Source organism: Molothrus ater, chromosome 26 (assembly GCF_012460135.2).
Source record: "Molothrus ater isolate BHLD 08-10-18 breed brown headed cowbird chromosome 26, BPBGC_Mater_1.1, whole genome shotgun sequence".
NCBI lineage: Eukaryota > Metazoa > Chordata > Aves > Passeriformes > Icteridae > Molothrus > Molothrus ater.
The window spans coordinates 179,795-206,263 of record NC_050503.2 but is presented as its reverse complement, the minus strand read 5'-3'; the positions used below and the strand labels follow the sequence as shown (position 1 = coordinate 206,263).

At 39.9% G+C, this 26,469-nt stretch overlaps 1 protein-coding gene across 4 annotated transcripts in view; it reads left to right on the top strand.

Moving 5' to 3' along the window:
- RANBP3 (RAN binding protein 3) overlaps nt 1–26,469 on the top strand; it is a 65,962-nt gene that overhangs the window by 34,423 nt on the left and 5,070 nt on the right. For all 4 annotated transcript variants that reach the window (XM_036399278.2, XM_036399277.2, XM_036399280.2 and 1 more), the window contains 10 exons: nt 187–279; nt 1,407–1,510; nt 15,291–15,410; nt 15,938–16,041; nt 18,352–18,430; nt 19,345–19,447; nt 20,316–20,440; nt 22,648–22,768; nt 24,328–24,470; nt 26,122–26,305. In XM_036399278.2, coding sequence (XP_036255171.1) covers nt 187–279; nt 1,407–1,510; nt 15,291–15,410; nt 15,938–16,041; nt 18,352–18,430; nt 19,345–19,447; nt 20,316–20,440; nt 22,648–22,768; nt 24,328–24,470; nt 26,122–26,305 — 1,176 coding nt within the window. The remainder of the gene's footprint in view (nt 1–186; nt 280–1,406; nt 1,511–15,290; nt 15,411–15,937; nt 16,042–18,351; nt 18,431–19,344; nt 19,448–20,315; nt 20,441–22,647; nt 22,769–24,327; nt 24,471–26,121; nt 26,306–26,469) is intronic.

Sequence of the window (26,469 nt, the reverse complement as noted above, 5' to 3'; positions counted from 1 at the left end):
TAGGAAATATGGGACTAACTCTCTTTTGAGGCTGAGTAAGGAGTGATGGAAAAGAAGTGAGTAGAAGCTTTTCTAGTGTCTGTTTTTAATTGTGTGTTCTGTCGGAAGCAGTTAGAGAAGATTAGATGAAGTTGAATTTTCCAACTTTAAAACTTTATACTTCTTGAAAAAACCTTGCACTTGCAGGTCTCCCTAGCCAGAAACCAAAGGAACAGCAGCGAAGTGTGCTCCGTCCAGCAGTACTACAGGCACCGCAGCCAAAAGCTTTCTCACAGATGGGTAAATAATGCTTTTGCTTTCTAAATACAGTGGAGAGAGAACAAAAACAGTGAATTTGTTTAGTGTAGTGGCTTGCTTTTACTCAACACCCACCTTGGTTTTTCTAGTTTTCTCCTTTCAGAAAAGAAACATCTTAAATAGTAAGTGTATCTGTATTATGTGAAAGATAACATAGTGGAGCCTTCAGATCTTGTGTAGGGTGACTGTCTGATGTTGCCAGGCCTCTAACTTTGATGTAATCCATACTTACGTTTTGAAATAAAAAGACTTTTAACAGTGTGGTATAGCAGTCAGTCTCAAATGACAGCATTGACCACGGTGTAATAAGCTGTTACTGGTAATTGATCAACAATAAAGTACCTAAATCAGTGAGAGGTGCCTCTGGGCTTGAGGACCATTTTGCTGTTGGGGCTTTGAAGTACAAATTTAATTCTGAACATAGAATTTTAATTTTTAAGTTTGGTCATTCATATAATTTTTATTGTATTATGGAATTATGGAATTTGATGTAGCTGATGGAAATACACATGATAAAAGTGTGGAAGTTAATGCGAAAAGCTGTTTAAAGTCCCTGTATCCTAAACCCCATGTTTCCCCAGTCTGATGCCGTTTGTTATGTGGAAGTTTAGTTGAACAGAAACAGGAGTAACTTCAGTTAATGCAGAATCTGGCATAGAACCTAATATTTCTAGCTTGATTTCATGACATGCCTCCTGACACAGATTGGACTCTACAGAGGACTTAGTATTGGGGTAAAATTTTCAGTGAGAGTTCAGTATGTGAGCAGGTAGATCAATCTGAAGACAAACCCTGCTGGCTGTGAACAGTATTAGACTGAAGAAGGATGGTTGCTTGAAGTTGTACATATTGAAGTCTTTACAACATTTGTATAGATTAATTTGCTGACTTGGTTTTCTGCATTTGGAATTTTGATTCTGCTAAGAATTGCTGAATTGTGGTCCTCATGTCTCTTGCAAAATATTGTGGGAAATTTTTAGTTTACATTACAACGTTTAATGGACTTAAACAAGAAAACTACATGCTATTTGCATAAGAAAAAAATTTATGGCAGTCTAAATATCTAGAGAGTTCACTTTTTTTTTTTTTTTTTTGTTTCTGTGTTACAGTTCTCAGCAGTGGCACCAATGGTGTAAATATCCCTCCAGATTCTGCAGCCACATCAGAATCACCAAGTGATGCAACATTGAAAAGTTCAGACTCTGAAGACAAGGTAAGTTGGAGAAGGAGACTCAAGGTGACAGACATAAATATTTTAGGAAATAAAGCTGGAAAGACAGACAAGGATAGGTTCTGCTATGCTAAAAGAAACTGTGTGAATGCAGAGGCTTTGTTTTGGGAAGGCACTGAATTGGTCAAGGCTTTATAGATTAAGACCAGAGGGGAAGCCAACAAGTGGGAGATCAAAGTGAACCTTCACCAGGCTTCAGGTTGTTTACTGAGCTGGTTGGTAGGATTCTGAAGGACAGCAGAGCTCATGAGAACTCATTACCTGCATGGACAAACATCTTAGAGAATGAATAACTTATCCCAAAGCGCTTGAAACTCTGCAAGTTTGGGAGGAGGCCAGCATGTATGGGCTTGGGAGCTCCTTAAATCCAGAAAGAGAATGTGCATGTATCTCGTGAAAGCAGTCAAGATACCTGAGAAGTGTACAGAAGGATTGCCTGGATGTGTGGGAGAACTGGGAAAGCCTAAATTTGGCTGGAGTTGGGAATTACAGGGAATGAAAAGCTGCAAACAAGGCTTCCACTGGTACTGGCAGCAAAGGTAAAATGAAGGAAAATCGTAGGCCTTCTGCAAAATGTTAAAGGGAACCTAGTGGTGAAAAAAAAGAAAAAAAATCCGAGGTACTCAATGCCTTTGTCTTGTTTTCTACTGAAGAGGTCTGCGGTCACGTCTACCAAATCCTCTTTTTAGGGGAAGCTTGAGGGAGAAAATTATTACACTAAATTTGATTAAGGACTGTTTTAGACAATTTGACATGCACAGGTCCATAGGATGAGACAGGATGTATCCATGGGTGCAGAGGGAGGAGTAATGGTTTAACCCCAGCTGGCAGCCAAGTACCACCACAAGTACCATGGAGCCACTTGTTCACTCCCTCTACTCAGTTCGGATGGTGAGAAGAATCAGGAAAAAAGTAAAGCTAGTGGACTGAGATAAGAACAGTTATTTAAGTGTTGAAACAGAGTTAAGTATAATAATAATAATTGTAATGAAAAGGGGAGAGAGACAGATAAAACACAAAGAAAAGAAGTGATGCCCAGTGTAGGTGCTCAGCACCCGCTGATCTGTGCCCAGCTTGTCTCCCAGCAGCCAGCAGCCCCTCACCAGCAGCTCCTCCAGTTTACACACTAGGGAGGATGTTTTATGGTGTGGAATATCTCCCTGGCCAGTTCGGGTCAGCTGTCCTGGCTGTGTTCCGTCCTGCCCCAGCTTCTTGTGCAACTCCTCGCTGGCAGAGCATGAGACACAGAGAAGTCCTTGACTTGGGGTGAGCACAACTGAGCCACAACCAAAATACCAGTGTGTGATCATGATTATTCTCTTCCCGGATTCAAAATACAGTGTTGTGCCAGTGTTGTACTGGGAAGAAAATGAATTCAGGACAGGGAGCTGAGGGGTGCTTGTGTGAGAGCACTAGCTGTCCTCAGAGAGTTATGGTACTGTGGTGGGTCCCAGTTACTTGGAAAGAAGAAAGCATGGCGCACGTTTCCACAAATGGCAAGAAAGAGGTTCTAGGAAAGTAGAAATGGCTCAGCTCCTTCCTCTCTCTTTGTGGTGAAGGAGTCCTAGGATATGAGGCACCTTAAAGGGATTGCGAACAGCCAGCATAGATAAAACAGAGACCAACCTGATGAGTTTTTATCCTCTGAGATTATTTGCTTTGCAGAGAGTCCTACTTGTTGATTTTGACTTTAGGCAAAATCTTTGTATGGTCTGAAGTATCATTGTCATAGCCAAAATGGAGAGAGCTGTACTGGTTGGGTGGAATTTAAAAGTGGGTGATAAATTGGCTGAAGCCATGAGCTTTGAGGGTAGCAGCCAGTGATTGGAAGTCTGACAAGTGTCAATCACTAGAGGCATTCCTTAGGACTGTTCAACGTATACACAAACAACCTGGCAAGGTGGAATAAATCTTGTTATGTTTGTGGATACTAGTATACTGTGGGAAGGGGAAATGGTCAGTATGTTGGAAGGTAGGGGCTCTTCAGCAGGATCTCAGCAGGTTGGAAAAACAAGCTGAGAAAAACTAGCTGATGGTTAGCAAATGCAAAGTTCTGTATCTGAGGTGAAAGAACCCATGTGTCACAAGGACTGAAGAGGGACTGTCCTGAAAGCAGCTGTGCAGACAAGTCTTGGAGATCCTGATACTGCATGAAAAATGTTGAGACAAATTCTCACGTACAGAATTTATTAGCAGATCTATAGCTGATAGTGACAGTTATTTTATTTTGGAAGAAGGGAGATCAAAAAGGGAAAGAAAAAGAAAAACTTCACATTGGCCAGCCATGAAGGCTAGTAATGAGTTCCCTAGACAGGCATCTTCCCCCTGAGTGTCCTCTCCAGTGGAGCAGGTACTCCCTAATTATTAGGTACTCCCTAATAACCAAGTTCCCATAGTAACTATATAGTTTTCTTCATAATATGCTCAGACTTCCTGTGGTTTTGGGTTTTTTTCTACTTATGATGCTGTTGATGCTGATGGAAGTGTGCCTTGCTGAGAGGCAATTGCTGTATGTAGGTCACTTCTGAGGCTTTGTGTGTGCATAGCATTGGGTCTTCCCATCAGTGTTAAAAGCTATGGAGTAGGAAGTTAGGACAGAAGCAGGAGGGAGTGATTCCCATGCAGGTTGCAATTGTTTTCCAACACTACTTTAGAGTTTTGTAAGTGCAAGGCTCTGAGTATAGTGGAACAAGAACTATGGTATGGGAATAATCAGGAAATGTGCCACCACGGCGTGTGCAGGGAGAAGTCACAAAGCCACTTGTGGAAAGCAGGTGGCAGAGGTGCAGAATAGAAAGTCCTTAGGAGAACAAAAAGCTCAAGAACCTTCAGGTGCTGTGCAGCAGTGAAGAACAGTAGATTGAACATGAATAAGTAGTGTATCCTTTTATTGATTAAGAGGACTTATGCGCTGCTTTACTAAAACTGCATGCATTAGGCTTAGGAAGTGATCTTTCCCTTTTTGTGCCACTGGTGGATGGCATCAGGAATACCATATATAATTTGGGGCTTGACACTACATGAAAAACACTTAAAAATCACTAAGGTGACTAGTGGCTGGAGCACAAGAAGAGTGATGAGAGAATGAAAAAGCTGAGTATGTTCTGCTTGGACTAGGACAGGGGAATTGGAGAGAGCTCTCAGCTCTCAAGTGATAGGTGGTGGCAAGATGAGAATAAAATAAGGAAGTGTCTATCAAACAGGTGAGAAGCTGCAGATGTGGTGTGAAGGGGATTCCAGATGGGTTTTAGGACATAACTGTCATACTTAGTGTAGTTGAACATTGAACTGAATTGTTAAAACCAAAAATCAATTTCCCAAAATAATATATATGCATGACCCCAGGACCTCCCATTCCTGCTTTGTATTAAAATGAGGTTATTAATCCTTCAATTCTTCTCTTGAATTGGGTTGGTGGTCTTGAACTGGGTCAGTGGTCCCAGGGATGAAGTTAGGAAGGTCTTTTGTCAGGTCTCTGTGACTCTCTGGCACAATCCAGGGCCCCTGCTTCATGATGGATTGACATAGAGTTCAGGTGCTGGGCATTGTTCTACTGGTTTCAGTACGTTCCTATAATTGTTCACTTGCTCCACTTCCTTCTACAAGTGGGCTTATTTGTAATATAACAATTAGGTTTAGCTTAAGGATCTAATAATTATTAACCTATTGTTGGTGTATCTAACTGCAATATGAATTGGCTCTAACCCTTAGCTAAAATCTTAACCCTTTAAAATCATAATTCATTGCCCACTCCTTCAAAGTTAGTAAATTCTTTTACTGATATACAGAATCTTCTTCATCTAGCAAAGCTGCACAGTAGGGGTCTGTTAGAACTGTACCCTATGCTCTCGATATTGAAGTTAAAGGTGCTACTCATCACAACTATCTGCAATTCCAAACAAGTACTATAATAGACAAAATCAAACTTATACTAACCTAAGTAAATTAATAATTGGATGAACCAAGGTATTGAGCAAGCCAGTTGCTGTTGGAGACCACCCAAAAAGCACATCCCACCAATGATGGGATGGACCTTCTTCCAATCTTTTAAATACTCTCCGTATAGTCTCTGTGTCATGGTGTATTGTAATCAAAGTTTTTCTTCCTTCATCTTTAATTTCTTTAAGAATTCTCTTTAATTCATGATGCTTCAACAATTGGGTAACTAAAGCTAAGTTCATCCCTATAGGCATGGGTGATATTTCTTGCACAGTAATCAAATTTGCCTTTTTATGTTGGTATGGTATGACAGGTGCCTGATAGGAAAAATCACATCCCTCAATTTTGACAAAGTTACAAATGGACAAGATAAATTGAATTTCATTCACAGTGATTTCATCCACCATTATAGTAGAGCATGCTATTCTGAGGCAGGCACAACCTTGTGCTGTATACACTAGCAAGGTTGTCTGGTTAATGGGATGCATTTCAAAGTGACAAATGCTTTGCTCTCTATCTAAACAGGTATCTTTACCATCACTTACATTGCCTTCACATACGAACCCCAATTGTTCTCTCATTGAGCAGGGTTCTAAGTTAAGAGTTTGCTACATTCTTTCAACCTTTAGTGCCCACATTCTGTGTTCAAAAGGATATAGTATGGTCCCCTCATGATTTAGCCCTGAAGGAACAATTGGATATATCAAGCTCACTGATGCATCGTATATGGTTAAAACAAAAGCTGTTACCATACTCATCATGGGATCATAAGTTTAATTCACTAAAACCCACCCGGGTTGAAGCTCTTTTTCTAAATCCGAGGCATTATCCCAAACAACTTTATAAATTCCAGCAGGGAATATGCTGTCTTCCCCGTCCCTAATGATTGAGGCTGCCACTGATTGCATCCTTATTTGTGCCTGTGTACACCCAAAAACCAAAGAAATGTTCCCACTAGCTGTGCCTAAAATATGAATTATCAATTGATGATCTCACTCTTCCATATTTTCCCATTCTGGTAATATTTTGGACAATTTCAGCTGTTTGGGACCTAATGCCAACAAGTAAGATTGTAAGGGTTGTTGCAATTTAACCACATCACCACCAAGTGCTGTCAGTTTGTTCATTAATACTTCTGAATCCATTGTATTTAGAACTCCATGTCCCATTCTTAATAATCCAGTAAGGTGTTTCTTCTGTCTAGACATATAAGGCATACAATTCTGCAGCCGGGTGGTCCAGTCCATAAAGGAGGTCTTTAAAAATGGAGCACAAATGGCAGAGGCATTCACTTGCATTGCCATCTCTACCTGTTTTAATGACCATTTTGGATTAATTAGCAATTTTTGAATTAATTAGCAATTTTTGAATTCTGGTCTTCTTAACAGCATACAGTCCCATTTTGGTCATTATGGGAACCATGTGTTCTAGGGTGATTTGAGTAGTCATGGTTTCTTTCAGTGTTGGTACTGGTTGAGTTATTAACCCTGTCCATTCAGGAAGCAGTACAAAATTGAGTTATACTCTAATCAGTCTTAGAATCCTTGATTGTACAACCTTCTATTTTGAGTCTAAACTCTGGACAATTGGTTAAGCGTTTATCACAGCATTCAGGACCAATTTGAATAAGTCATGGGTTGTTGATGAAATTTATGAAACCCATCCTGGACAAACGCATATTCACATCCCCAAACATCTTTCCTTTCCCACACCGTTTCATTTGTAACTTTTAGCATCCGATACAGACTTAAAGGAGTCAGAGTCATAGGCTTTCCCTTGGCACTTATCTATACCAGTCACATTATATGCAAGCGGTACTGCATTAGCCATGGCTATAGTGATAATCACAAATGCCACAACTCTCCAGGCTACACCTACTTGATTATCCATTATAACTACAAACTTTTATTCGTAAACTATGCTTATCATTTCACCCACACCCTATTTATTTTCCTGAGAAAGTTTCAATTTCAGTTCGTTGTCACCTGGTATAACTTTCCAGAGTCCCTCGGAAGCCTTCCTCACTCAGGAATGATGGATCCAGGTGCTTTGTCCCTTAATCTTGATTGCAGTAAAGGTGGTGAGGAGCATTTGGAATGGTCCTTCCCACTGCAGTTCCAGAGTCTTCTCTAGAAAACACTTAACATATACATAATCCCCAGGCTGTACATCATGTACTGGTCCATCTAATTATCTGCTTTGAGCCTTAGCCGCATGTTTCTCAATTTCTCTTAGCTGTTTGTTAAGGCCCACCACATATTTGTGTAGGCTTTCTTCCTCTACTTGAATGGTTGTTGTCCCTTCTTGAATTCCATATGGCCTTCCATACAGTATTTCAAAGGGACTCAATTTTTCCTTTGCTCTTGGTTTGGTCCAGATTCATAATAATGCTAATGGAAGAGCCTGAGGCCAAGGTAACTTTGCCTCTTGTCCCAGTCTTACTATTTGCCGCTTAATCAAGTGATTAATTTTCTCCACTGGACCGCTTGACTGAGGATGATATGGAGTATGAAGTTCCCAGTCTATGCCTAAATGGTGGCTAGTTTGCTGCACAATTTTTGAAATAAAATGTGTGCCTCCATCTGAAGACATCATGGCTGGGACTCCAAAATGCAGTATTATTTCTTGTAACATTGCTTTGGTTACCTCCCACATTTTGGCAGTTCTCGTAGGGAAAGCTTCTGGCCACCCTGAAAAGATATCTGTTAACACCAGTCGGTATTAGTACCTCCCCCCTTTCCTGGGTAGTTCTGAAAAAGCAATTTGCCATTGCTGCCCAGGTCCATATCCTTTTCCAATTTGCCCAAGCTTTGGTTCAGGAATATTTTTGGGATTAGTTTGGAGGCAAAGGCTACATTGACAAGTCACCTGAATCGCTGTACTTTGCAAGTTTCTGGCTAGGATTCTGTCTTTCAAGTAATTATACAAGGCATCTATTCCCCAGTGTGTTTTCTCATGTTCATCTTTCATGAACATAATGACCATAGCATGTAAGAGGAGATCACAAGCCTTCCTTTCCCTTCATCTGTAACAGCTCACCCCTCTTGATTATAACTTCCATTTTCTTTCTCAGCAAGCCTTTTTTGCTTTTTTACTGTTTTTTGGCTTACCTTCAACAGAAATTTGTCCATTTGGGATTAAGGCTGCCTCAACTGTCTCAACAGTTACCTCACCTTTAGCTGCTTCTTTTGCCTCTCTGTCTGCCAATTCATTTCCTTCCTCCAATTCAGAACTCGCTTTTTGGTGTCCTTTGATGTACATGATGGCTACCTTTTCAGGTAGCTGGACTGCCAGTTTCATTATCTGTTGTGCATGTTTAATGCTTTTTCCTTGTGACATCAACAGTCCTTTTTCCTTCCAGATGGATCCATGTGCATGAACTACCCCAAATGCATACCTTGAGTCTGTGTAAATATTGATTTTCTTTCCTTTTGCCAGCTCTAAAGCCTGGGTTAAGGCAATTATTTCAGCCTCCTGTGCTGAGGTGTTGGTTGGTAATGATCCAGACTCTTTTACCTCTCGGCTTGTGGTAACCACATACCCAGCATGCCTTTTTCCGCTGATGACGTAGCTGCTTCCATCAGTAAATCAGGTCTCAGTGTCCTTGAGAGGGGTGTCCTTCAGATCCAGGCGACTGGAGTAGGTAGCTTCAATATTGTCCAGGCAGTCATGGATCACCGGTTCTCCCATACTACCATGGAGGAAAGAAGCTGGGCTCACAATGTTAGTTACCACAATTTCTACATCATCTTGTTCCACCATTATGGCTTGGTATTCAGGAATCTCTATGGGGAGAGCCAATGTTCCCCCTTTACTTCCAGCACTACAGACACTGTGTGGGACACTAGCACAGTCATCTTCTGGCCCAGGGTGAACTCGTATGCTTCCTGGATGTTCACTGCCACAACTGCTCTGAGGCACCCTGGCCATCCTTCAGCTGCTGCATCCAGCTGCTTAGAGAGGTAGGTGACTGCCCTGCAGTACGAGCCCAGATCTTGTGCCGGTATTCCCAAAACAATTCTCTGCTTTTCATGAGAAAACAAAAAGAATGGTTTACTCACACCTGGAAGTCCCAGGGCTGGAGCTGACATAAGGGCCTTCTTCAGCTGCCTGAAGGTTTGTGTTGCTTCTTTTGTCCATTGGAGATCTCTGTTTCCTTCCATAATCAAAGCATATAGGGGTTTGACCAACAGTCCGTAATTATAAACCCACAGCCTGGACCACCCAGTCCAAAAAGGTTCTCAGTTCTTTTACTGTCTGGGGCTTTGGGGTCTGGCATACTGCTTCCTTGAGATCCCATCCTAAAGTTCTTTGTCCAGCACTAACCTCGTGACCCAAATAAACAACTGTTTGCTTCACCATCTGGGCTTTCTTCTAGGATACTCGATATCCCTGTAGGCCCAAAAAGTTTAAGAGGCTTACTGTCCACTCCGCACATGCCTCTTGAGTTTTGGTAGCTACCACCAGGTCATCTACATACTGTAACAGCTGTCCTTCTGATGGAGCTTCCTAAGATTCCAGATCTTTTGCTATTCTCCAAATATCGTAGGGCAGTTCTTGAACCCTTGAGGCAGAACAGGCCAGGTGAGCTGGGTTTTGCATCCCGTTTTGGGGTTTTCCCATTCAAATGCAAAAATTTTCTGGCTGGCTTCGTGGAGAGGAAGGCAAAAGAAAGCATCCTTCAAATCTAAAACAGTAAACCATGTTAGTTCAGATGTTAAACGAGTTAGCAGAGTGTAGGGGGTTGGCAACTACTGGGTATAAATCCTCAGTTATCTTACTAACAGCTCTTAAATCTTGTACTATTTGGTATTATCCATCAGGCTTTTTAACAGGTAAAATAGGAGTATTGAACTCAGACTGACACTCTTTTAATAGCTCTATCTGTAAAAAGTGTTCTATTACAGGGCTAATCTCTTCTCTGTCTTCCTTTCTCAAACAGTACTGCTTGACCCTAACTAGTTGTTTTCCTTCTTTAAGCCTAATTTGTACTGGGGGTGCATTCTTCGCTCTCCCTGGTATGTTAGAAGCTTACACCCCAGGAAATACTTGATCCAGTATTTTCCTGAATCTCATCTTCACTTTCAACTTAAGCCTCATTGGTTATTAATATCAGGCTTAACAATTCCATATATTGTTGGTCCTTAACCTCCAAAGTAATCTCTCCATTTTTGAATATTATTTTTGCTTCTAATTGTTCCAATAAATCTCTACCCAAAAGTGCTGATGGAGCATTGGGCATATATAAGAACTTGTGAATTCCCCATTGTTTCCCAAATTTAAATTTCAATGGCCTACAAAAAATAAGCTCTTTCAAATTGGCCAGTTGCCCCCTTTACCATGACATAATCATCTGTTATCGGTATTAAAGCTTTATTTAGCACCAAATATGTTGCCCTTGTATCTATCCGAAATTCCATTTCCTTTTCCTTGTTCCCTAGTTTCATTATAACCAGAGGGTCTCCTAGGGTAAGATCCTCCAGTCCACATCAGTCTTCTTTAACATGGGCAACCACCACCTCCCTTTTTGATCTCGTCTTTGTTCATCAGCTTTTCTTTGTTCCGGGCACTGCTTCTTCCAGCGTCCAGATCTCTTGCAGAATGCACATTGATCTCTCCTTAGCCGAGGTGGTCCCTGCCTTAGTGGCCCTTGTCCACATTTCCCTTTTTCTTCTTCCCTTACTACTGCTAATAATTTTTTCATCCCTTCTTTGCACTTTTCTTCCCAGTTACTAAATATTCTCCATGCCTCTTTTAGCAAAGTCGCTAAATCTCACGCTGTCAAACCCTGTATCTTCTGAAGTTTGCGTCTAATAAACCCTCTAGATGTTGTATCCCTTCCTCAGACTCAGGATCAAAGGTTGTACAATGATGCATTGCATCCTGCAAATGTTCTAGAAATTCAGAAGGTGTTTTGGAGGGACCTTGCTTAATTGTATATAGGGCTGACCAGTTTATTGTTTTAGGAATTGCCCTTTGTACGAACTCCTGATAATCCTCTAGTCTTTCCATATCACTAACATCATTAGCATTCTGATGTGGATCCTGAAGAAGAAAGACATCTCTCATATTACTCTGTGTTATTCTACAAGCATCTTCTGCTAAACCCTCAGCTACCTTTAAAACCAGTTGTTTTTCTGTTTCTGTTAGGGCATCCAACAACAGCTGGAGATCTGAGTAATCAGGTCGATGCTGTTTAATCACAAAACTTTAATTTCTTTGCAACACCTATCAGTTCACTCCGATAATGTTTAGCAATCTTTTTCCAAACCTCTAAATCCATTGTAGAAAAAGGGATTTTAACTAACATTGTCTTCCCTTCAGGACTTACTGCCTCCCTCAAGAGTGCCTGTATAATTTTCTTAGTTTGTTTCTGAGTCCAAAATGCTATAGGATCCTCTGGAGTAGGCAGTGAACTCAGTGAACTCTTATTCACTGTCGCTGCTGGGTAGTTGGAAAGATTAGGAATAGTCAAGGTGGGGAATAGAGTAAAAGCTGGGGTTGAACTTGAAATAGAAGCTGGAATTGATTCAGCTGAGCTTAAAACTGGAGCTGGGATTGAAATAGTAGTGGCTTTAATTGGAGTGGGAGGTAGAATATGAGCTGGAATTTGGACAGAGGTGTTTAAGGGTGGAGCAAGAGCTGGAGTTGGAATTGAGGGTGAAGTCTTAGGGGGTGGAATAAGAGCTGGAGTTGAGATTATTCCCAAGTTTGCTGCCCCTCTCTGCCCCCCTTGCCTTCTAGGGGGTGGTTCAAACAGATCCCCCAACTCTTGCTCCACTGAGTCAGCAGGGTGTACCTTGTCTGGGTGTGTGCAGTGTTGGTTTATGGAGCATGCACCTACAGCACCATTTCAGCCTCCCCCTACTAGCCTCATTATTTTTTCCAGGGCCAATACAAAGGGTTCAGAGGGAGCCCTGAGCCCACAATCCCTCTGCCACTCAGGGTGGTTCTGGAGGGAGAAAAACATGTCAGCATACGTCACCTCTTTCCATTTCTGTTCCCATCTCAAAAATAACATAAGCTGTAACAAAGTCTCATAATGTAGAGTTCCAGTTGGAAGCCACCTTACCCCCTCTTCAAACCTATAAAGTGGCCACCACTGTGTGGTAAATTTCACAAGGGTCTTTTTATTTTCTATCCCCCCATACCCTACTAGTTCCTTCCAGTGTGCCAAAATACACCCTAAAGGACTACTTTTGGGCATCTCTTTACTCTGGTTGCTTCCCATCACTCTCCTTCTCCTTAACAAAACCAGCACTCTACGCCAATCCTTATTATGTCCTCCTTTGCTTCTTGTCTCACTTCCACCCGAACCTGGCGTCACAGATTCGTACAGTCCTTTCCCAGTCTTCTTCTCACACAGCCTACCACTCGGGTACTAAATGTGACTTTCCACACACCAGCTTTAAAATCTTTGATTCTAAATCAGCTCAATCAGGGAGCTGTGGACACTGGGCACACTCTCTGTACCAGTTAGCAGAAGAACAGTACTAAGGTCCTGCACAGATCTGCACAAACACTGCAGTAACACCCACGCACAATGCCAACCTCTAGATGCACCAAAAGCTGCAGGAAAATTCCCACATATGCAAGTTATTCCATCCGCTCCTTCTCAACCCTAAATTCTCTACAGCCGATTGCTCCCGATCCAAAGCCACTAGTCCCCCAGCAGATGTCTGATATAAACCTTCTAAATATACTCTCTCATTTCCCCTGTCTATCCACCAGTTTACTGAACTCACAAACTCCCAGGAGTCGAGTCCAAACCACTGAAGAAAAGGAGTTCCTCCTATCTGTCTGGCCAGATTGGATTCTCAGACCAAAACTACCCCTATTGTGATTCTAGCAATCAGCATCTACAAAGACAATCCCTGTACCTAAAACCACAAGTCAACTCTTATCAAAGGCTCCAAACAAACCAGTTTTACTACTTTGCACTCAACGTGTGACACTTACAACTTTTGACACAAGATGGCAGTGTTGCCTCAAAAAGCACCACAGCTCCAAACACAATTACATCACAATCTTACTATGCCCACAGGAAACACCTTGTGCAGTCTAACAATACACAAACACACTACACTAAAGCACTCAACATCTACATTTCAAATTCCATAAATATAAACACCTGAACAGCAAAGCACCGTCCCTATAATTTCTCAGAGTCTGAACCCTTTTAGTGTTAACACCAGGTGTTATAGTAAATTCTGTCCCCCATAACTTAAACACAGACACACACACAGTCACAGCAGAGAGAGGATTTTATTAAGGGTCATGCACCCCACTCGCCTTGTTTTTCCCTGGCTGTTTCAGTTGCCTGAAAATGGAACCATGGGTCCAAACTCTCACTTGTGTCGTGCGCTAACAGCACGTCCCAAAAAACGCTCTCACAATTGTTCTCACGGTCAGGACACATTCACACAACAGCATAACAACTTTTGAACAGGATTTGCCCTTATGACTGCTAGCCCCACTTGGTAGCAAACTGAGTCCTCTACGGCAAAACAAATGGCAAAAATCCCATTCTGTTAGCAACAAAAGCCTGAGCTCGGTACGAAAGTTCAACGACTCTTTCTGCTGATAACCAGATTTCAACTGCAACTTCAGCTTGCAAGCACACTACAGAGGCACAAGTTGCGTGTGGGACCTCTCCCATGACTTACCAACGGCCTTTCTTGACCACGCATACACCTTACAGGTCACTACTTAAAACTGCTTCAATTTTTAAACATACCGTTTTGTCCAGAATTTTAGTAGTCAGGAGTCCTTGTCTGCTGCTGGATGAACTAGTCCAGGCAGTGGAGCCCACTCTTCCAGGAATGTACTGGGGGTGCCCTGAGGGGGTCCATGTCCCAAGGTGGTCTCACAGCTGAGCAGAGTCTCCTCCTGGATGGCTTGCCAATTAAGTTGTTAAAACCAAAAATCACAGACAAAGACTCTCTAACTAATTAAAGTTAGAAAGTAATACGTTTATTACGCTGGTGGGTGGCACGGGGAGAGGGGGGGTCATCCCCGAAATGCGTGACCACATCACACAAGGATTTTTGCCTTCTATTTATTTCCCAAAATAATATATATGCATGACCACAGGACCTCCCATTCCTGCTTTGTATTAAAATGAGGTTATTAGTCCTTCAATTCTTCTCTTGAATTGGGTTGGTGGTCTTGAACTGGGTCAGTGGTCCCAGGGATGAAGTTAGGAAGGTCTTTGTCAGGTCTCTGTGACTCTCTGGCACAATCCAGGGCCCCTGCTTCATGATGGATTGACATAGAGTTCAGGTGCTGGGCATTGTTCTACTGGTTTCAGTACGTTCCTATAATCGTTCACTTGCTCCACTTCCTTCTACAAGTGGGCTTATTTGTAATATAGCAATTAGGTTTAGCTTAAGGATCTAATAATTATTAACCTATTGTTGGTGTATCTAACTGCAATATGAATTGGCCCTAACCCTTAGCTAAAATCTTAACCCTTTAAAATCATGTTTCAGAACCAGACTACCAAAATGTAAAACTGTCACGTGGATTGTTTTTGAAATTTGATAAGAGATCTTGGGCAGCTTAATAGAATTTTGAAGTTGGTGCTGCTTTGAACAGAGTTTGGACCAAGTGATTGTTAGAAATTCCTTTGAACCTTAACTATTCTGTGATTTGCTAAGAAAAACACTGAACAACAGAGACATTATTTAAATGCAAAACATCCCTTGTAGATCTGAAAATGTTATTGGCTTGTCATTGTAAATGAATGTGTGACTCACCTCGTCATAAGGTGTTTTTATTTAACGAAACTCACTTCGTTGGCTACCTTTTTCAATTTCTTTAGGCAGCAGAATGTCAGAAAAAGGAGTCCAACAATACTTCAGATGATGACTGCTCTGAGAAGGCTGAACTAAATGCACAGCAAGCATTCATTTTTGGGCAAAATTTACGAGATAGAGTTAAGGTAAACACATGTTTGTTCTCTTGACTAAGAGTTTATGAATATATGTAAAATTAAAAGCTATGAACACAGAAGAGTTGTCTGTTTAATAAAACTAGTCTTCTGGACATTTAATAAATGAATTCTGTTAAGTAACATAAGAAGCTTTTTTTAAAAAAATGCATCTACTGCAGTCATGAGTAACAGCTAAAGCTCAGTAGAATGTGGTGTTTTCTCTTACTTTTTGGGTTAGAATGAAGTTGAAATGTGGTCCTAAGCTGTTCCCATGCTACCAAGACTTCACAGAAAAGATGGAAAAATAGGCTGAGCCAGGGGTTGAACTTGTGCATAGAATAACTGAGTTGGATTGTTAGTACCTCCCCTTGAAGATGGGTTTGTTCAGGTTTCCTAGCATGATAAAACAAAGTGTAATATTGGGACGTATATTGTTTTATTGTAGAAAGCATTTGTGGATGAAATTTTGTCTTTAGGTAGAGTGAGTTGAAAATTTCGTAATTAAAATTATTGATACATACTTGTTCTTTTTCTAGCTAGGAGATGAAAGCAATGAAACTGCTGATGTGCAGAATGCTGGCCTTCTGACATCAGATATACCTTCTGCAACAAACTATTTTCTACAGTACATCAGTTCCAGGTGAGACTACAGGGAAACCAATATAACAGTTCTCCTTACTCTTTATTTTCCTTATCGTAAATTCTGTATGATTCTGCTCTTTATTGGATGCAGGGCTTAGACTGGGTCAGTGGGAACCTAGACTTCTGAAGAATGAGATGGCAATCTTCAGATCTGGGGGAATCCTCAATCATCTCTTCAAGGGAGATGCATTTGATATTATTTATTTGACCACATCCTCACCAACACCTCTTCAGAAATCCAAAAAGCATGACATGAGAGGCATGGCACCAAAAAGCATGACATTCTTCTCATGAATGATCAGAAACAGAGATCTGCACCGTATTTGTGTTGTTCAGTAGGTTTCATATAAGATACAGATAAAAGGAAGAACAGTTAAAATTTTTCCATGATAGTAACCTTTTCAGAGTGGCCTGTATGAATAAATAGGAGCCTAACTGTGGGAGGTTTTTGAGAGAACTTCTAAAGAATAACAATAACATCAGTAACATCAGAAGAAACATGATGTATAGGTAAAGTGAGGCAGCCAGGAGAAAACTGCTAATCCTGTCTTACGTAGTAATGACCTCTGAACTGACAGCCTTCACTTGTGGCTAAGGTAGTGATACATGAAATCTGTATCTCTGTGAAGATGCTAGCTTAGTAGTGGTGAAAAAATTTAAGTAGTGTAAAGAATAAGAAAACAGAAGATACAGAGCTGTGAATTAATGGAAAAATGTGAGGGGAAATCCCACCAAGAGTGATGAAGCAGAGCAACATCTCTGCTCCTGGCATAAGCTGAAATTCAGATTGAGGCAAGGAAATAATTGTAGGAAAAGCACCAATACATGCTTTCTTTGTCTTTATATTTGGCATTTTTAAGATCCTGTTGTTCACCATGAAGGAGGCAGTAGGCAGTTTTGCAGTCAATGAACTTTTGATGCTGAACTTTTCAGATGTTGTACCGGAGAGGTAGAGAACACCTTTTCCCTCTTGATGCCAGATCAGTGTCTTTCCAATAGACACAGTCAGACTTATTCAATCAGATTTGGCAGATAATAACTACTAATATGTGGCCTTCAAATACCAGACTATTTTTTCATATTTTTCAACTCATATGACACCTACTGTCATTTTATTTGAGTCTTTACTTTGGGAAGATTTATTCTTGGTGAGTCAATTGCAAGAAATCTAGGTTTGAACTTGTCTTAAAAACAATATTGTCTCTAAGGGGAGTTGGCTCTGGTTTTCTGATGAGATGGCAAAGCATTATGGTAATCAACTTGTAAAAGGAAGCTCTTCCCTTTGCATAACACTGTAAATTCTTTAAAAACTGTAAATATGCTAGGTGGCATGGCAGATATTGGTAGGCCACATTGAGTTCTCTGCCAGGATTTGGAGCTCAGAACTGTGGTATTTAATTCCCTTAGGAGGGAAAGTTATCTTCCACTGAGGATCTCCTTTGTTCTAGGAATCTCCTTAATCAGAAGTAGCAACTCCATAAGTACAATTTAAAGGTTTGTTTGGTTTCATGTAGATGTGAGTCCCCATTCTCCAAACTTGGTGAAATGCACGTAGGCTTGATTTGGAATGGTCTGCTTCTGTATGTTCACTCTGTGAGCAAACTGGTGTCTTAAAAAGGTAGCCTGATGGGAAGGGACAGGAACAAAGACTTTTTAATTCTTTTGTTTTTTATTATTATTTTATTCTTTTAAAAGAATAAAACTCCTGTTCTTCCTAAATAGGATTTAAAATCTGTTAATAAAAATACTAATGGGAGGAAGAAGTTTATTCTGTAAGGAAGAAGTAAAGGCTGATATTTGATTGTGAAACTTCTTGGATAGTCTGTGGTATTGCAGCTAGTCTGATAAAAGGCATTACTTATCCCTGCTACCTTTGCTTCAGTTATAATCTTGCAAGTGCTTTTGTTTCCATTCTTTCCGTTTCTGAGAGAATTGACCTAAAGTTATGTAGTAGTTCAAGTCTGTACATGTAGGATACAGTTTTAAAAAAAAGGATGTTATATGATTAGACAATAAGCCCTCACTTAGCATTCAGCATTGCTTTATATGTTAATAGTTATCTGAAGGGGAAGATTTTGACAGAGAAAAAATAATTTGTTGCATTCTGAGAGAATTCTCATTCTGTAGAACTAGAATGTGCTCTCATGTTAAGTTGGATTAATTTTTACCTAGGTTTGTGTCAACCAGTGCTTACTTTCTTAAAGACAGTGACAATCACTCACTTTCTGAGAAATTTTGTTAGTAGAAAATAAAAAAGGTATTATTTTCTATCTTGTAAAACCTGGCTTATTTCTTGGGTTTTTTTCAGTGTAGAGAACTCTACGAACAGTGCAGATGCATCTAGCAACAAGTTTGTTTTTGGACAGAACATGAGTGAGCGAGTCCTAGTGAGTATCCACTATTTATATGTTGTAATTTTGCCAGCAGTTTGTTATGGATTCTCACTCAGGAATTTTGAGAGCCTTTAATTATACTTCTCACTTGAGTATGGGGTTTTTTCAGTCGTTTCCTTTGAAGATAACTCACTTTGAGTGCAGCACAGGAAGTTCATTATAAGCTATTGTCTGCCCAGCCATACTTTCCAGGATTTCCCTTTCAAACTCTCAGTGTAAGGAGATTCAGTGCCCTCTCTGTAGTGCATGTGGTTCTTGTACCCAAGCATTTTATGGCACAGCTCGTTGCTTTAAAATGGCTATTGGAGTATAAGTATTAGAGGGTATTTTATGTTTGTCCTCAAAATTCAGAGCAGTTCAGTAATGTGACTCCCCCCAGATGGGATTTCAAGCCCAGCAGTAAAGCAGCTGCCTCAGGACTGAGATATGATTCTGGAAATGCTGTTCATGATGTACCAACCTAAGGAATAACTTCTAGTACCTCACTGTTTCCTGCTGTTGTTTGTATTCCTGTGCTGCAACAAAATAGAAACGTTTAATGATGAGTGTTCAGACCTGTCTAACTACAAAGCAGGATTCAGTCGATTATGACATGAGTAGCTGTAGCTGAAATTGACTTGCTATGTTGAACAAAGCAAGTCAAAAAGCTTCAAAATAAGGGTTGAAATTTGGTATCAGTTCCAGGGAAAATAATTCAACCTGGTTTTTAGGTCACACTCCATTCAGTTCCTTGGCTAAGATAGTAGGATAGTTTTGACTGTGAAAGCATGTTGTCCATGAGATTCTTTTTTTTTGCCATATGGTTTATAAATACTCGAGCTACCCTCAGTACTTGATCACTAGTCCTGTTTAGCAGAATTAGTGTATATTTTCTCCCTTCTGTTTACCTCCTCTTATTTCTGTGATAGAGCCCACCAAAATCAAATGAAGGTAGTACAGAGAGTAATAAGGAGAATGCTGCTACAGAGTCTGGGTCTGAATCGTCTTCTCAGGAGGCCACGCCAGAAAAAGGTGAAAACCAAAATATTATATTAGGAATGGTAGTTAATCCTTTTTTAAATTACTGCATTTTTCAATATCCTGTTACTTTTCAAAAACATAAGATTTTTATGTTGCTTTTACTCTGTCTCCTGTAACCAAAGATACAGGCTGGGTGTGGAAGTTGCTGGATGCTGTAGATCCTCTAATAGTAAACAGTGCAGGCTGCACTTTCTTTTTCATTGTCAGTCTGTGGTTGTGGGAGTATCTTCAATGGAATAAAATTAGAGGGAATTAACAGAACTGGTAGTAGGACTTGGTAGAGAACCTAGGAGAAATGTGGCAAACTTTTTTAAACAATTCTATTTCATTTCAAGTGACTGAATTTCAGAGTCAAATGTATGTTGCATTGAGTGGGTGTCCCACATGTTGCTTGAACTCAGAACTGGTTGCTGGATTCTGTGACTTCAAATTGTCAAGATATTACAGAAATTCTGGGAACCATGGGTTTTCTTAAGTAAACTGCTTGCAAGCCCAAATGGAAGTAGAAAATTAAATGCACTGTCCATGTGTAGGCACAGCTGTATGACTAGCAAGAGTATCAGTACTGCTGGAGCATCTACAGATAAGCAAGTGTCCATGCAAAGGTTTTGAACTATTGCATGTATGGATATAACTTCTTGAGAATGTATCTATTTTGTTCCTTATGCTTGTAAAACAAGTATTAAAAGACAAGCTTTAACTTCTGCTTTAAATTTCAGTAATTTTTAATGTGTTCCATTAAAGTCTGTTTTCTATACATTTCAAAGGGTCTCAGAATTCTGGTGTACTTGTGTGAGACTTTTATATATCTTACAAAATTTTATGATAATCATTCTCAGACGCTCAAAATGTTGTTCAGCTAATAATATTTCAGAATCACTGGCAGAGTCTGCAGCAGCCTATACTAAAGCAACAGCAAGGAAGTGTTTATTAGCGAAGGTAGAAGTGATTACTGGGGAGGAAGCTGAAAGTAACGTGTTACAGGTAAGAAATGGATAGAGGAGCTTTGAGTTTGTGGGGATTCATATGGATGTCTGTCACAGTAACAAGTCCACAGATCGGTTGGATTTAAATCTATACAGGGGATCCTCAGCCAACCCTGTCCTTAGCTTAGATGCAAGCACACCACTGGCCAGAGATCTGGGCAGAGAGAGATCCCAACCAATCAGCTGTTTAAACCAGGAAGTTTCAAACCCCCTATATCAGCAGGCCTCCATAATAAACCATTGCTCTTGTTGCCTGGATCTCTGAGAGTTTGTGTCGTCCCTGTCTCTGACCCCACATAACAGATGTCCAGTGCATGCACACCATCTGATTCCCTACAATTCAGCCTTCCTCTATATCTCTAATGTATTTTCTTGTGTTTAATGCAAATTTAGATATTTATATCAGATCCTTATTTATTAACTTGTTATCCATTGTTTCTTAATTTCCTCTTTCTGAATAAATTTTAGCGTATAGGCCATCCAGATGATTCTTAAGCATACTTTCCTGAATCCATCACATAGAAGCTTCTATGTTCTGTGAGACAATTAGTTGAAGAAAATTTAAATTAATTAAATATTTTAAGTTCTTTAATTGTTGTACTACTGAAGATTTTCTAAAATTTGGAATGGACTTTTTATGCCAGCAGTCTAGTTTTCTTGCAAAATAGAAACTGTATCACAAACACTCAGGAATTTGGTTTGAGATACTTAATTGAATTAGTGATGTTGTAGAAGGATATTTGGTCATGACTTAGACTGCTGATTTTAATAGAGATATATTTAACATTGTAGTTATTCATTAACTTAAATATACTTACTAACTCTAGTGTATCCTTAAGAAAAACATGCAGGATTTTCATATAAAATGAAGTGGTATATGTATTTTTTCCCATCTCTCTTTATACTCCAATTATAGTTTAGTTTTTTCCTTGAGATATTGTGTTTCTCAGCATTTGAATTGTGTTATTTTCAAGGATAACTTTTTTATTCTTACAGACACAATGCACTATTCTTCTGAGACCAAACAGTTGCACTATCAGTATCTAATGCCTATCAGTTACCTTACAAAATGGTACTCTATAATGTTTACCTTCTTGGACTTCTTTTTACCAGACATAAATGGTCTTTAAATGATTCTTCTGGTACATCTCTGTTTCTATTTAATTCAGAAATGTCTGGGTGCTTCACATAATTGAACAAGACACTGAAGAGATAAGAATCCTGTTTCACTTAGGAAAACTACAACTTTTGGCAGTTGTATACTTAATAGAGGACTGACTTGCCTGAATATGTTGTAATTTAACAGACCTCTTGCTTAACTTTAATTCTTTTTTTCTTGTGAAATGTAATGCATTAAAATTCCAAGTGGGACTTGTACAGACAGAACTATGTTAATGTTGCAAAAACATACAGAGCTAGATGTTTTGGCGTGAAGGAGATGAGAAATGGAGGGAATGGAAATGGAAGTATCTTTTCCACTTAGTGCATGCTCATCTGTGGGGAGCTTGAGGGGTGATGGTTTGAGGTATAAAACCTCAGCAGTAACAGTGAAATTGGATTAGAGAGGGCGATATAGAGATGTTTGGCATGGAAGAAAAAGGGAGCTTGTAGGTCAAGATCCTTCAGTATTCCTACTGTTGGAAAAAATACATACACCTTTTAAATTTTATAACGTCTGAACCCTCAGTTAATAACCTCAGTTATTAATGACTTTGTGTTGTTCAGGCTTTGATAATGAATCGATAATGAGCTAGCATGTTTGTTCATCCTTTCTTCCTTACAGGAAGAATTTTGCTTTGCTTTCATTATATTTACTGGGTCTCCCCAGCAACAAATAACATATTCAGTGGTGCAGTGTGTACCTAAGGCTTTTAAAAGAATTGACTGATATAAGTCAGTCTCCTATGACATTAGGTTTCCTCTGTGAAAATTTATATATTACTTGAAAATTACTTGTTGTTTTGATTTTGAACTCTCTTATTCTTTAAGAATGTATAGCTTCTTTTAGTAAAACTTGATGAAAACAGACAGCATATTTTGAGAAGTTTATTGCAAAAGAGAGGATGACTGTTTTGATTTCCACAGCTATAAACAATTAAAAATTCCAGTATGAAATCTGAATATTTTTTACTCAACTGTAGGTGACTAAGAAATATATTATTACTTCAATCAACCACTATGCCATAGACATATTTTCTATTACAGATTCAGTGCAAGCTGTTTGTATTTGATAAAAGCTCTCAGTCTTGGGTGGAAAGAGGTCGAGGACTCCTGAGACTCAATGATATGGCCTCAACAGATGATGGAACATTGCAGTCTCGGCTGGGTAAGAGGAACCAGGGGAAATGAGATACTGGATGACAGTCATCCTGTTTTCATAAGGTTCTTTCTTGACACACAGCAACACTCAGTTAAGTTTCTAATAGCTCCAGCAACTCAGAAGCAGTTTGGACCTTTTCTTTTGCTTCAGTTAGTGAATACTGCCTCCAAAGAGAGTATCTTCATACCCTTCTATTGCAGCAGATGTTCCAGTTACTTTTTCCCCAATAAAAGCAAGCCATATTTAGTAACTAGAATATTTGCCTAGAAATTTATGGTAACATCATTCAGATCTGGCTCTTTTGGATGGGTTGCTTGTGATGAGGGAAGTCTGCTTGAATAGTGCACAGTTGTTCAGGCTGGCAGGAATGTGCATTAGCCTGAGATTATCTGCTCAGATACCACTGCTGAACTTTAAGGTATTAACATATAAGGCTTCAGACTAAATAGCTTTAGATATGACTCATAATCTTCAATAGCCTCGTTGCAGTTTAAGCCCAGCCAGCAGCCAAGCCCCATGCAGCCTCTTGCTCTCTCTTTCCAGCAGGATCAGGGAGAGAACTGGAAGTGTATAAAAGTTAGAAAACTCCTGGGTTGAGATAAAAGCAATTCAATAAAGAAAGCAAAAGTGGTGCATGCAATTTGCAAACAAAGCAAAACAAATTAATTCACTGCTTCCTCTGGGCAAGCACATGTTCATCCATCTCCAGGGCAGCAGGAACCCATCATGTGTAATGGTGACTTGGGAGGAGAAACACCATCACTCCAAATGTCCTCCCTTCCTCCTCTTCCCCCTGCTTTATATCCTGAGCATGGTGTTTTGTGGTCTGGAATATCCCTTTAGTCAGTTTGGGTCACCTGTCCCAGCTGTGCCTGCTCATAACCTCCCACATACTTGTCACAGCACAGCTGGTATGTAGCTGGACAGATAAATCTGCCCATAAACAGAGATTGAATTCGGCTTGACTGGTTGGTTAGAGAAAAAAAGTCCCTAGGTGAGCAATGATAGGATAGATTTGAACTCAAACAGAAAATCCCAGCCAATTCCATTCAATCCTGAATGCAGACATGTAATTGCACAGCTAGGCAGTGCAGAGATCCCGACCAATCAGTTGTCCAAGCATGGGAACCTCCTGTAAAAGGGGACACTGAGCAATAAACCGAGCTATTTGTCACATGATCATCGGTAATTTCTATTGTACCTGTCTCCAACCTATGACCATAATGTCTCATCCTCCTCATCAGTGTAGTAGTATGAAAAGCAGAAAAGACTTTATTTCTGTGCAAGCACTGCTCAGCAGTAACAAAAACACCTCTATAATATCAGCTGTATGTTCCGCACAAACCCAAAATAAAGCTCCATACCAGTGACTGGAAAGAAAGTTAACTCTACCCCGGCCAAAACCCACACAAAGCCTACATTCTCCTCATTTACAGTTGTGACAAAAGCCTAAGAGGGCTTATTTGTAAAAACACTGAAACCTTGTACAGTAACAAGTGTCTTGACTGTTTTGAGCTTCCTGATGTGTCTTTTTCCACCTAACTGATCTTCTAACTTGGCTTTAGTGATGAGGACTCAGGGGAGTCTCAGGTTAATCTTAAATACCAAGCTCTGGGCTCAGATGCAGATCGATAAAGCCAGTGAAAAGAGTATCCGGATCACCGCCATGGATACAGAGGACCAAGGAGTTAAAGTTTTTCTTATATCAGTGAGTACTGTATATGTCTTAACCATCATACTAAAGTTGGTGCTTACTTAAACTGTAGCTGAGGTAGCATTCCATTTTTATTTGCACCCTACACTGTCTTAACATCACCCCTGCCCCAAAGACAAGACACTTGGCAGATTTGCTTGTCTAAAAAGTCTTGCTAATTGTGAACAAATGCCACATCAAAGGCTGCCCTAGGAAGCCAGGTTGTTCAAAGCATTGCCCATGGAGTCATGGGGATCTGCTTCACACATACTGAGACTGTTTCATGCAGATTCTTTTCTGAATTAAAAAAAAATTGGCATTATTTAATAGATTTTATGCAGTAGTTTAACTAAAATTAGATCTAGTGGAACTTTCAGCACAGGGAAACTGTCATTGTCTGCAGTGTGGGAGGATGAATAGGTGCCCACTGAAAAGGAAACACTAAGGAACAAACCTTAGTACTTAAGGTTTACACATTTTAAATTTGATTTTCCTTTGATGCAGTGTATTAAAGCAGTAACAGGATAGTGAAAGTGGTTTCTGTGCTTACTAAATGGGGAACAGCAATCGCAATCAGAATTACTAAAACACTTGAGATCTGATCATGCAGTCAGCAAGGGAGAAAGGTCATTCCTAATGCCGGCTAAAGCACTAACATATTTGGAGAGGTCTGAGAACACTCTTTTGATTTAGACTGATTTTACACAAGATGCAAGAGAACAAGTGTCTTGCAAAAGAATTAGTGTTCCTAGGGATCAGAAATTGAGAGCATCAGCAAATGGTCAGCTTTCCCTGTGACATTAGGTTTGTAGGCCTGGGATCTGGAGTCCCAGAATTGAACTTAATGATATCAAATATGCATTGATGAAGAAAAATAAGTGAAATTATTGGATAAGTTTTTCTCCATATTTTTCTAGTTTTGAATGTTTTGAGTTAATCTGTCATCAGGTTACTCACTCTTGATTTTAGTATTGATATAAAGTGTCTTGTTTGGAATTACTTTTTCATTTCAGTTTATTGCAGGGGAATTTTGCAGATACAGAGTTGATGCATCCAAGTGTCAGATGGGGTGGAAACTATTTTTTATTAAAGAATTTGGGGAAACTATTTCTTATGAAAGAATTTGACAGGTTGTCAAAAATGCTTCCCTCTGAAACAGAGACTGTTCAAAAACTTTTGAATAATTGCCTGTCTGTTCATTGAGTTTTCTCATTATATCTCATATTGAGATTTTATGCCAGTTCCTCATGAAACAGTTGGCTTGATTATGATTAACTAATGTGTGAAGTTGAATTATTGACAGGCCAGCAAAAATCTGCAAGATTTTAATTGAAGGTCTTCTTAATATGAGCTTTTGGGAGGTGTCAAGAAAGCTATGTGATTTCTGTGTGAAGAAGGCTATATGAGATCAGCAAATACTGGGTATGTTAGCCAAAGAAAGTTGTAACTAAGCAGAGGAATATACTCTCACCACCAGAGTTCTGTATATCTAATGTCCTGCTGTGTGTAGCACAGCCCATTCTGACTGGTTTGAAAAACACTTTATGAGAAAACTAAAAAGTATATTGTGAAATTTGGCATGACTGCTGTGTATTATGTCAGCAGTGTTTTATTGTGTTATAATTCCATGCACCTTTTTCTTATTTCTGAATATTAAAAAATGCAGGCAAGCTCTAAAGATACAGGGCAGTTGTATGCTGCATTGCACCATCGGATCTTGGCCTTGCGCAGTAGAGTGGAACAAGAGCAAGAAGTCAAGAATGTAGCCCCTGAGCCAGAGGTAACGCAGTCAAATGAGGAAGACAGTGATGATGATGATGTCATTGCACCTTCAGGATCAGTTGGAAGTGGTAAGTAAGAAAGACAATGGTGTTTCCTGTTTACCATGCATTCTTCTGTGTAATTTCTTAAGGCAGCCTGTGCTCTTTGTGTATGTCTGTGGAGTAGGACTATTGCATGGCTTTCCTTTTTGAGCACAACTACTCCTTGCTTCTTCTCCAAACTGGTAAAAGGC